General features: G+C 41.6%; 1 protein-coding gene across 1 annotated transcript; it reads left to right on the forward strand.

The window, feature by feature from the left end:
- Window positions 1-126: 126 nt before the first annotated feature.
- LOC118089969 (DGAT1/2-independent enzyme synthesizing storage lipids) lies at window positions 127-12,378 on the forward strand. Its single transcript, XM_035125194.3, has 7 exons — window positions 127-252; window positions 3,654-3,971; window positions 5,739-5,903; window positions 6,825-7,018; window positions 7,562-7,622; window positions 8,944-9,083; window positions 10,362-12,378. Coding segments are annotated over exons 1-7 (984 nt in total). The 5' UTR covers window positions 127-251; the 3' UTR covers window positions 10,467-12,378.
- The last annotated feature ends 186 nt before the right edge of the window (window positions 12,379-12,564 follow it).

Raw genomic sequence — 12,564 nt, forward strand, 5'->3', positions numbered from 1 at the left:
TGCAGTGGCATGTAAGAAAATGTGTCCTGCAGTTGCTGTGCCTCCTTAATGGCTAGGTACACCCATACCTCCAATTAAGCTGTTGTGGTTTTGAAATGGGGTGGTGGTACACCCCACTAAGGTGATCTCCGCCCTTGATTGTGGAAACTCTCGCTGTGTGGGCAGCAGTTAGGTGAGAAAACCAAAGTGACAAGTTCAGAAGGAACTGATGCTGCTTTCCAAGTGAGAAGTAGCCAAGTGACAGATTTCCAAGTAAGTATGAGGGCATTTATAGATGACCTGTTCATTGGGCCTTCTTCCTGATTTGTTTGCAGGGAGGTTATATAATGTTCCTACACGTCCAGTGCACTTCCCTGCCGCAAAAAAAAAAAAAAATCTGATTTGGGGTGGAAGAGGGTTTGTTGTTTAAGAGGGTCAAATCAGCTTTTTATGATTTTAAATTTTATACATTTCAATAATTTTACAATCATTTTAACATTTCGAAACTCGACTTCCTTCCCCCTCTTTCTGTGGCTCCTTACATTTATTTTGTATATTCTCTGCATATTCCAAATTAACTTAACTTACTCATATATTCATCTATTTTAAATATATACTTTTATAAAACTGCAGGTTATTGCAATAATCCTGCCAATGTTCTAATCTGTTTACCGTTTGTTTGTAAATATTCAATAAACCATTTCCATTCTTTTAAAAAAGTTTGTTATCTTGATTTCTTATTTTTCCACTAAGTTTTGCCATTTCTGATTATTCCATAAGTTTTTGTATCAAATTTTCTTTCATTGGGACTTCTTCTTCTTTCCATTTTAAGGCAAGTAACATTCTTGCCACTGTAGTCGCATACATGAATAAATCTCTATACAGTCTGGGTAGTTCTGTCCCTATAATTCCCAAAAGGAAAGCTTCTGGTTTTCTTACAAATGTTATTTTAAACATCTTTTTTAATTCATTATATATCATTTCCCAGTAAGCTTTAACCTTACTACAAGACCACCACATAGGATAAAAAGAACCTTCTATCTCTTTACATTTCCAACACTGATTTGATTTTGATTTATACATTTTTCCCAATTTACTCAGTGTTAGATATCATCAATATAACATTCTCATATAATTTTCTCTTAAGCCATCAGATACTGTAAATTTTATATCCGTATTGCACAATCGTTCTCAAGCTTCCATATCTATATTATATCTATTGTCCAATGTATCATTGAGGATTTTACTTGCTTATCCTTGTCGCCCATTATACATTATACAGTATCTTATACATTTTGGACAGCAGTTAACATTACAGTCCAACAGATCTCTCTCAAATTGTGATGTTTATTCCCCAAACCATCATATCCTATCTTTCTTAAATACTTCATTCAAATGATGATATTGTATCCATGTGTCAGGAAGTGATCAGCAACTCCTGGCTGGTTGCCCAGGAACGTCCAAAGACAAGGGAATGTTTCTTACCATCCTCTTTTTATTCATGATTTACAGAGAGAGGCTATTGATAATGGCATTATCCTGAGTGAATCTCCACACACACACACACACACACACACACACACACACACACACACACACACACCTCCCACTTCCTCGTTCATCATTTCTATGGGTGCTGCTTCGTGCCCTCTGTCTTTGAGCTCTTTGCTCTCCTACTTTCAAGGCTCACAAGGTTCTGGGAGAGGGGGATCTGGAATGTTTTCTAAAGACAGTGTGTCCATCAGCTGTCTCCCCTACTGCTTCCTCCTCCTCCTCTCCCTTTACTTCCCAACTTTCCCCCTCATCTGCCTCTGAGCTGTGACCTTCCTCAAACCCCTGTTGTAAATCTAAATTGTCTTCCTCTTCCTCCTCCCTGGAAAGGTCAGGCTGGGGAGGCAGTCTCCACCATTCCTCCTCTGCCCAGTCCCTGACACTATGTTGTTAATTTTCCTGATAAATCCTTAAGTTATTTTAATTGATACGCCCCTCCCTCTTGTTTTAATAAATTTCTATAAGTTGTCCAACCTTCTATCATATTCTTTTTATTTACCACTATAGCTTCCAACAATGAAAGCCAAAGTGGTATTTTTGCCACTAATAGATTTTTGTATTTATCCCATACTCTGTACAATTTTTCCTAATTATATGATTTGTAAATTCTTTATATACGTTCACCTTTTCATACCAAAAATAAGTGTGCCAACTGAAAATATCATGACCTTATAAGTTTAAAATATGTGAATTCTCCAATGTCATCCATTCCTTTAACCAACAAAGACAAGATACTTCGTAATATAGTCTCATATCTGGCAGGGAGAACCCTCCTCTCTCTTTTGCACCTATCAATATTTTATTCTCTTTTCCCCCCTTGCCAAATATATTTAGAAATATCTTTTTGCCATGCATTGAAACAATCTGTCTTGCCAGTGACCAGAATTGATTGAAACAAAAATAACATTCTACCTAATAGTGAAAGATTCATTATGTTCCAGGGTCAAATCAGGCTTAATTGTGCAACCTGAATTTGTTGGTATGTGAATGAATCCCGCCTGAAAATTGCAACAAGTGTGATTGATTTCCCCATGACGGGATCTTGATCAGTGGATATTTCCTGTGGATATTTCTGCAGGTTTCATTATTTTTGCATCATTATTCCAGTAAAAGCAAGTAGCCACTTTGAGGTCAAAAAGCAGACTAAAATGCATACTATGACTAAACCTGAGCGGGATTAATATTATTTCCATGGCACAATCTATGTCCATGGCACTTTATATGATCACGTAAGCTGGAAGATATCACTGTTGGAAATAGTTCTGGAAATAAGAAAGGGTGGAGGAAGGGAAAGAGAACTGAAGTGGACAAATGAAGTTAAACACATTAAGCTTCATTTCTTCATGCTGAGGTTTAAGGGGCTAAGATAATCAAAGGATTCATGGAAGTGGTAGGCTATTCAGTATCCATTAAGAGGGATACTCTGAGTAGCACTTATTTGGATACAACCCATTGCATCAAAATGTCATGGATCTGAACTGGCTTCCAATAACCTAGGCACAATTAAATCTATGCCTAATTCTCCTAAGCAACTTCAGGCCTACATAAGATGAACCCATAATTACATATGGAAGGACCTGTCCATTTTAGTTCTATCAGGTTCTCATTTTTCCAATCCTAAATTCAGTTCTTCACATTTCTGCAGCAGTACATTTTTGTATGTAGTTTTGACTAATGTCCACATTTTTGTAAGCAATTGTTGTGTTGTTTTCACTAATATATTCATTTTTATGCACATTTCTGCCTGATGTATTCATTTTTGTATACATTGGTTGGAGAACTGTATGACACAATTCAGAAAAATGTCAATTTTGACAGGTGGCAGGTTCTGGAGCAGCAGAAAGCATTTCAGGTACATTCTAGCCCACAATTAAAATCAGCTAACATATTATTGTCTATAAACAACTTTGTATGGAATTATTTTAGAAAGGTTTTTGGTTTTTTTGCGGAAGGGGAACAGGGTTAAATAGTATAGAATTCTGTGTAAAAATTAATGCAGCCTGTGGGGTGACAGTTCAAAGTGATAAATTGTGTCTTCTGTTTTTTTTTTCTAGGAGAAAAGTCCAGAAGCAACATCACTTTGGAGTAAAAATAATCATTTGTTTTTATTTATTTCATTACAGTGGATGCTATCACATCAGATGTCTTGGGGCAAGAAAATGTGGCTTGGTTTACTCACGTGCTGAAAAACTGGATTGGTTTCGGATACCTGGGAGAAAATGCAAGATACGTGGTTTACATTTTTGGACTGCTATTAATGCTTTTAATACTGTCACAGGCAATATATCTCTCCATATTTTGCGTGATGTACATATGTAGCTTTCTTCTTTATATTTACAAGAAAATGAATAACATAGTTCAAGACGCTTCTACTGAGGCATGGGCCACACCAAGAGGGTGGCTTAAAAGCGCTTTGGATATACTTGGAAAGAAATGGCATGGTAAGCAAGTATTTCCTTAAATAACAATAGTGGAAATGTTATCAGTGCAGGCTTGTCCTTTACACCAAATGAGGCTCTGTCCCAGCAGCCTTAGTATGCCATCAACCAATCCACATTTCCCTGCCTTCTTCTTCTTCTTCTTCTTCTTCTTCTTCTTCTTCTTCTTCTTCTTGTTTAGTCGTGTCCGACTCTTCGTGACCCCATGGACCATAGCACGCCAGGCACTCCTGTCTTGCACTGCCTCCCGCAGTTTGGTCAAACTAATGTTCGTAGCTTCGAGAACACTGTCCAACCATCTTGTCCTCTGTCGTCCCCTTCTCCTAGTGCCCTCCATCTTTCCCAACATCAGGGTCTTTTCCAAGGATTCTTCTCTTCTCATGAGGTGGCCAAAGTATTGGAGCCTCAGCTTCACGATCTGCCTTCTTACTTATATCTAATCCAGAGGGTGGCACAAGCTGCCAGCTTCCTCTTTCTTAGCCCCAGCGTTACCATAGAGCATAGGGGAAAACTCTTGACCTCTCTCCCTTCTGCCTTAGCAGTTCAAACAGGCACCAGTAACCACTGAATGCTATAAACCACTTCACTTCAGAAAACTGAGCTTGGGGATTAAGCTCTGAAGCGAGAGCATGAATATTGTCACTGTGCAACCAGGAATTCTGGGGTCAATATCATCAGCAGAAAAAGAAACCTCAGCTTGAAATGGTTTTTTAAAAGCCTGAGAAAATGAATAAGTCCATACCTGTGATTAAATTACAATAAACTGGGGGCCAGGTGAACCTTCCTGATAAGGGTATTCCACAAGTGAGAGGGGGGCACAACTGTAAAGGTACTCTCTGAAGTTTCCATTTGCTTCAGCTTCTGCTACAAGGCTGCTCAGCCCTAAACATTTCAGGGAATATCACGAAAGAAGGCATTCTGATTTTCAGTAAAGGTGTTGTAGGTAACTAACCTGGGGCCATCACATAGAAAGAGCTGCAGGACAACATAGCGTGTGAAAAGATGGGCCATATTATCTGATCCTAAAACTCAGTTCTTCTTAAAGCTGCCTCCTGCCGTGGCTCGGGGCGCTCCACGCAGCGCTGCTGGGTGCTTTGTCGGTGCTTCAGCAGCAGCAGCAGCAGCCACCAGTTCCAGGCGCCGAGCCACAGCAGCAGCAGGAGGATTCAAAGTCCTACAGAGCACTGCTGCATCCCAGAGGCTCGGGACTCTCCGGCCCCTCCCACGGCACTCTAGGCTGTTTGTGTCCCTGCGTCCATTGTGTGCTTTCCCTGATGTCATCGCGTCTCCTGCCGTGTGCACGCACGCACGCCCTCCCGCCTTTCCCAACCCACCCAGAGCCGAGCCCGCCTTGCCTCATTCTTTTTACGGCTATCTGAACCGCCGGGTGGGGGGAGGGGTTGGGATGCGGCGATGGGGTGGGGAACGGCGGCTCCATCGCGCGCTCGCGTCACAATCCCTTGCGGTCCCTTCCCCTCTTCCCCTCGCGCCTTTAGTCGGGAGGCGAGGCGCGGAACGGCGGTTTGGAGGGGAAGTCGTTGAGGGAGGGAGAACCGCATTCCCCCCCCCGCTCGAGGACGCGAGTGAGTGCGCGGGGACGGGGAGTGTGCGGGGATTGGACTCTGTGTGCATCCAGTCCCTGTGTCTGTGGGGCACATGCGCAGTAGCGCAAACCCAGGGACACAGGGACTGGACGCAGAGACACTTGCACTTTATTATATAGGATGCATGACAACAATAGTATTCTGTTGCATTTTGTGCTCTTTTCAGGTTATGAAGTTATTGGCATAGAGCATATACCAGAAGGACCAGGGGTCATTGTTTATTATCATGGAGCTTTTGTTGTGGATTATATGTTCTTTGTAGCTAGATTACATACACTGACTGGAAGACACATCTACAGTATAGCTGATAATGGGTTGTATCTACTACCAGGTAACATACTTTTACTTTATATTTAGAATTAGAATATTGAAAATGACTCTAATACTGTGATGCATCATAAAGAGTATCTACATGCCCGGCTCTGTAATATCATTTCTGCCCTTCCTAATCCAAAGTATGATCTTCCACTGAAAGGATACAATAAAGTGTTGTTAGGGCAGACAATAGTCAACTCTGATTTGCAAATACAGTGGTACCCCGGTTATCGAATGTAATATATTCCGGAAGACCATTCAACTTCCGAAATGTTCAACAACCAAGGTGCAATGGGCGGTCGGCAAATTCCATTGAGAAAATGGAGAAACTCACGTAGGAAGCCGTTCAACTTCCAAGGCACGTTCGAAAATGGAAGCATTCACTTCCGGGTTTTTGGCGTTCAGGTTCCAAATTGTTCTGCTTCCGAGATGCTCGAAAACTGAGGTTCCACTGTAGTATGTTAGACCGGTGGTGGCTGGTAGCATTTTGACTTGGTAGGGCAGCAATTTATAACCTTGCTGTTCTGGACACATACAACACTTATTTAGATACATGTGCCATTACATGTGCTGAGTATACAGTTGTATAGGATTACAGTGTGAGAAATGGGTGGATACATTTGCATTGTAGCATGTACCAGAGTCTTACTCTCATACTTGTATTTCAGTTAAACAATATATGTCAGAAAGATTGCCTACCATAGGGCTATACCTTCCCTGTTTCGACTTTTCAGAAAAAGCCTATTGCTAGAAAACTTGAGAGAATGGAAGAAATGTCTACAAAGTCTACACATCCTAATTATCTTACTTTGAAAGACTGCCAAGCAGCCATGCCTAGGAGCCTTAATGGGACCACATCACTGGAAGCTGTATAATATCTATCTATACTATAAATAATACTGATAAAAATGTGATTTGTTCTGGGTGTATTTTTCAGGTCTCAGACCAGTTCTTGATATTTTTCATTGCCTAAAAGGCAATAAAGATGAATGTGTGAAAATTCTGAAGAAAGGCCATTTATTGGGGGTTGCACCTGGTGGACTTAGAGAAGGAAACTTTAGTGATGAGAACTATAACCTGGTGTGGGGAAAACGTACAGGTTTTGCACAAGTGGCTTTACAGGCCAAAGTGGTAAGTAGCCTACATATTTGTAGTAACTGTACATTGCCCACAGTATTGTTGATGGTATTAAAACACACTTGGACTGAAGAAATATGGCACAAATTTTACAGACATGGAGACTGAAGTACATGGTTGGCTTCCAGTGAGCAGTGAGTTCACCATTCAATTCTAAATAGTAGCAAAAAGTGTTTTTACAGCTGGGCTTTAACACATGTTATTGCCACTACAAAGATAAAGTGTTCAATTAAGTTGTACTGGGGTTTTTAAAAACTGAATATTTTGTTGGCAGTTGTTGTTGTTGTTTTTTTAGATATACAATATGTGGTTCTTTTTGCTTGCTGTTCAGTTTCTGAGCACTTATTTTCATGGATTTATCACTGCTTACTAAGCCAAAGCCTAAAACTGGGCTTCCTGCAGTCAAAACTATGTTGAGACTACTTTTTCTGGACCAGCAGGGGTGGGGGAGGGTCTTATAATTTTAAAATTAAAAAAGTCTAGGAGCAAGTTAAAATGTTTAGTTTTATCTTTCCTTTCCTTTTCCTTTTTTGAAAGCCCATCATTCCTATGTTTACACAAAATCTTCGAGAAGCATACAGAACATATGGAAAAATATGTGAGCTTCACTTTTTATGTTCCTTTCTATATATCATTGTGACCCTTAATGTAACTTCTGCAATGTACTTTATCGTCCTCATGAATTGGCAACATATCCCATTCATGAAATCTATGTATATGTGATGCATGCTGCTTCTGGGTTTCATTAGGAAGTAGAGTTTGACTAGGTTCACTCTAAAGACCACCTAGGACAATGCTCACTGTCCATTATGAATCAGTGGTAAGCTGAAGTAGCTAGCAGCTAACACACAACAACCGATTAAAAGCGTTCAGGATCAGTTTTGGTCAGTGGAGATTGCCAGGGCTGACCCAAGGCACTTTGCTAGCTGAAGCGAAGGGCAAGATTATTATTCCATCCCTTTGGTCTTGTACAGAATCCTACTGGACTGTCAGTCGAATCTTACTTGGAGTGACCTCCACTGCATCTGAGGACATCAGACTAGCTTATTATTATTTATTCAATTTGTTGGTAGTTTTATCTTGCTCAGGGCAACCCAAAGTGACTTAGTTTAGATGTTCCTGGGCTGGCTGCAGGTGTACACAGCTGCATCCACCCCTTGTCAACACTCATCTGCAGCTCTGCATGGTGCCTGAATTCTACCCACTCACAGTGCTGCACTGCGACATCTGCAGATGTTTCGTGAGCAGAGTGATACATGCACAGTGTTTGCTGGAGTGTATGGCCTGAGCTGGCTGCGTGCTTGCTTGCTTAGTCAGGAGCCATTTCCAATAGGACTGCCAGTAGCACATTGGAAGGAAGCAACTAAGCAAGATAGCCAGCCAGCCAGCCAGCTCAGCCCAACCACTAGCATTGCCATTGTTAGGGCACTGGTTCAGGTGGATGAGAATAGTGGAAGTGCTCAAGAGGAATATCTGGGAGAGCAAATGCTTCCCCACAATGTCTGCCACCTGAGGCAACTGCATTACTTGGCCTAATGGTAGAGCTGAGTTTAGAGGTTGTATTTGCTCAGTTCTGTGTGATGTGGCACCTAAGACACTGTGTGGCTTTGGGTGCCAGCTGAACCTAGGATTGTGGTTAAGCGCTCTCCTTCTTAATCACAATCCGTAGCGAATAACAAACATTGGCTACAGGTCATGGTTAAGGAGAAGGCATATCCTCGATCTCAGACTCAGACCACTCGCTAAGCCAAACCTCAGTTTAGCTGATGCCACACTGAGTTAAAAGATCAAAGCTGTGGTTAGAAGCCTGCACATTTGAGCTAAGGCGTGGTTTGGCAAAGTGGCTTATATACATAGAGATCTCCACACCTGTGGGAACTCATTTTATCTCTCAAAATGTTTTTCTCTTTCAAATGCAGCACCACTGAAGTGGCTGTATGAGAAGACTCGGATGTTAATCCTTCCCATTTACGGAGGGTTTCCAGTCAAATTCCGCACATATATTGGAGAACCCATCCCATATGATCCAGACATCACTGCTAAGGAGCTGGCTGAAAAGGTAAGTTACCTCTACACTCAAAAAACTGTCCACATATATTGGTTTCTTGTTCAAACCACAATTCAGTTTTGAATCATTTTCTGCATATGAAGTTACTGCTTATATAAGACCAAAACTGGTATTCACTTTACGTATTTTATGCATGTTTGTCATTCAGCCTCTCTCTTTTATTCAAATTATTGATACTAAGCAAAAGCTAGCTAACCCAAAGAGTTCTATAACTGACTAAATGGAACCCCAATCTGAAATTACAGAACTTTTAGCTACATTTCTGCTTAGACAGAGATCATGCTACTTAGGACTGCTTTACAAAAAATAATTTCATATGTAAATCCATTTGCCGCTTCTGGGGAACCAGATCATTATCTTTCCCCACCCATTGGGACAACTTTCACAGGTGGGTAGGGTTACATGATGATGACAGCAGGTGACTGATAGCTGGACAGTCTTCCCCACCTGCTAAAGTTGACCTGCAGGGTGAAGAGGAGGGGCCTGCTTCACCAGCTCATTCCTTGCAGAAAGCATGTTGGTGAAATGGCACCCAGCAGGATTGAACCCTTGCCAGTCAGCTGACATCACCCACTGATGTCAGCTGGTTAACAGTTGATCCATGGCCTCATGGGCAAACCAGACCCCCCTCATGGCCAAGATTGGCCTGCAGACTAAAGGATCCCCACTCCTGTAAAAGAAAAATGGCATTGCACTACAAAGTATGGCAAATGCACACATATATATTGGGCTGCATATACACTTGTGTGTTTGCACAGCATAGTGCCCACTGAACAAACATACTTCATTACTACAGAAGTCAATTGCATTTAAGTAATACTCAGAGTCCATCCATTTTTATTGGGTCTACTCCAACTTAACTGGAAACCAGCGATGCTTCTGCAGCAGAAGGTGATTTTATTTTTGTTCTTATGCAGAATTTTTTTTTTCCTTTTCCATTACAGTCGTACCTTGGTTGTCAAACAGAATCCGTTCCGGAAGTCCGTTCAACTTCTGAAAACGTTTGACAACCAGGGCACAGCTTCCGCTTGGTTGCAGGAGCTTCCTGCACTCAAGCGGAAGCCATGGAAGCCCCATCGGACATTCGGGTTCCAAAGAATATTCGCAAACCAGAACACTCATTTCCAGGTTTGCGGCATTTGGAAGCCAAAACATTCAAGTCACAAGGCATTTGGGATCCAAAGTACGACTGTAATGATATTGCTACCTGTGAATACCGTTCTTCCAAATACTGAATATAATGTTTTTGTTTTTCTTTTGTTTTAACAGACAAAGATTGCCCTTGAAAATATTCGAAACAGATACCAAAAGAGACCAGGAAATATATTAAGAGCCCTGTTAGAACGATTTGATAAATATCACAAAGAGAACTAGTCTGTCCTCTTATGGCTTTCGATGTTCTGGTGGATGACTTACGCCCATAGCTGCCAAGTTTTCCCTTTTCTCGCGAGGAAGCCTATTCAGCATAATGGAAAATCCCTTTAAAAAAGGGATAACTTGGCAGCTATGCTTACGCCAGGAATGAGACATGGTGTGTTTGTCCCTGTTGGTTCTGCTGGACCTCTTGGTGGGTTTCCTTGGTGGTATGCTTCTGGGCAGACTTACTGGTATGGGACTTGGAGGCACTGTTTTACAGTGGCTCTGTTTCTTCCTGGAGGGACGAACCCAGAAGGTGGTGCTGGAGAACTCCTATTTGATGCCTTAGGTGTTGGCCTGTGGGGTCCCTCAAAGTTCTATTCTGTCCCCCATCCTATTTAACATGTACATGAAACCTCTGGAGGAGGTTGTCCAGAGTTTCAGGGTTCGGTGTCACTAGTAAGTTGATGACACCCACCCTCTGTCATGGGTGCTGTAGTTGAGATTCTTGCATTGCAGGGACTTGGACTATATGACCCTCGGGAGTCGCTTCAAACTCTACAATTCTCTGATTCTCTGTTTCACCGTTCCACCTAAATCCAATGAAGCTGTCTCAGTTCTAAACCAGTATCTGTCATCAATAATGGACTGGATGAGGGTGAGCAGATTCAAATTTAATCCAGACAAGACACAATCTAGGTCAGTCAGAAGGCAGAACAGGGAATGGGGATTCAGCCTTTGCTGGATGGGGTGTAACACTCCCCCTGAAGACACAGGTTTGCAGTTTGGGCATGCTCTTGGAGTCAGCCCTGAACGTGGATGCCCAAGAGTGCATTTGCACTGATAAAGCTACTACACCAGCTGGACCCATTCCTTGAGACGTCTGATTTGGCCACAGTGACAACACGCCTTAGTTACATCCCTTTTGAACTACTGCAACATGCTCTACCTGGGGCTGCCTTTGAATAGTGTTCAGAAACTTCAACTAGCTCAAAAAACTGCAGCCAGATTGTTGACCAGGGCTGGTTATGGGGAGCAGACAATTCCCTTGCTAGAACAGATCCACTGGCTGCCGCTATGTTTCCAGGTGCAACTCAAGGTGCTGGATATGAACTTTAAAGCCCTATACAGCTTTAGGTCCAAGCTATCTGAAAGACTGTATTCCCTCATATGAACCTGCCTGGATTTTGAGATTTTTCAGGAGAGGCTCTTATCTTGGGCGGTGGTGGAGAGTGCCTTCTCAGTGGCTGCTCCCACACTTTGAACTCCCTTCCTAGAGAAGCCAGACTAATTCCCTCCATGTTGTCCTCCTGCCAGCAGGTGAAGACTTTCTCATTCCAATAGGCTTTGGGGAACTGACAGCTTTTAATGAAAGGGATGGCACCATGCTGTTTTTATTGCAATTATTGTTATGGACTTAATAGGTTTTTTAAATCAATGTTTAATTGTTTTTTTTAAAAAAAAAACTATGGGCTTTTTGTGTGTTATTTTAATTTCTAAGCCACATTGAATTCTATCAGGGAAAAGGGTGGGGTATAGATAAATATATCATCATCATCATCATCATCATAGAATTGTAGAGTTGGAAGGAACCCCAAGTGGAAGGAACCCCAAGTCCAACCCCTGCAATGGAGGAATCTCAGCTAAATCAGACATGTCAAATGGTCATCCAATTTCTGTTTTAAAATCTCCAAGGAGAGTCCACCACCTCTCATGGGAGTCGGTGCATTGGGTTGTGTCCCATTGAAATTAATAGAACGTAATCTTATCCTTTAATTTCTACTCTTAGTCAGACTAGCATTAGATGCAACAACCCGTTTTATCTTATAAATTTTTTATTCTTTTCAATCTATCATTATGCAACCACTGTATGTTTTGAAACTATGTACTTTCTCCCCCGCTTAAGACTATTATAAATTATGCAACAGAACACTCGTGCCATGTGATTTCCTGAACTCCATCTAGTTTAGCTATGAGGTGTACAATTTTATTGTATAGGCAGTCATTATAATCTGTTATCACTTTCAAAGGATTCTTCTGTACTATCAGGCTGTACACCGCCCTGGTACTTTGCAAATAAGTAAACAAAACAGTTATCGATACAATTACATCACCA

Source organism: Zootoca vivipara, chromosome 8, assembly GCF_965207765.1.
Source record: "Zootoca vivipara chromosome 8, rZooViv2.hap1.1, whole genome shotgun sequence".
Lineage (NCBI taxonomy): Eukaryota > Metazoa > Chordata > Lepidosauria > Squamata > Lacertidae > Zootoca > Zootoca vivipara.

What these genes read in the sequence shown, in the direction of transcription:
- LOC118089969 (XM_035125194.3), top strand. An exon ending in TGGGTTGTATCTACTACCAG is followed by an intron (nt 5,904 to 6,824) that starts GTAACATACTTT and finishes TGTATTTTTCAG; the next exon opens with GTCTCAGACCAGTTCTTGAT. An exon ending in TGGCTTTACAGGCCAAAGTG is followed by an intron (nt 7,019 to 7,561) that starts GTAAGTAGCCTA and finishes CTTTTTTGAAAG; the next exon opens with CCCATCATTCCTATGTTTAC.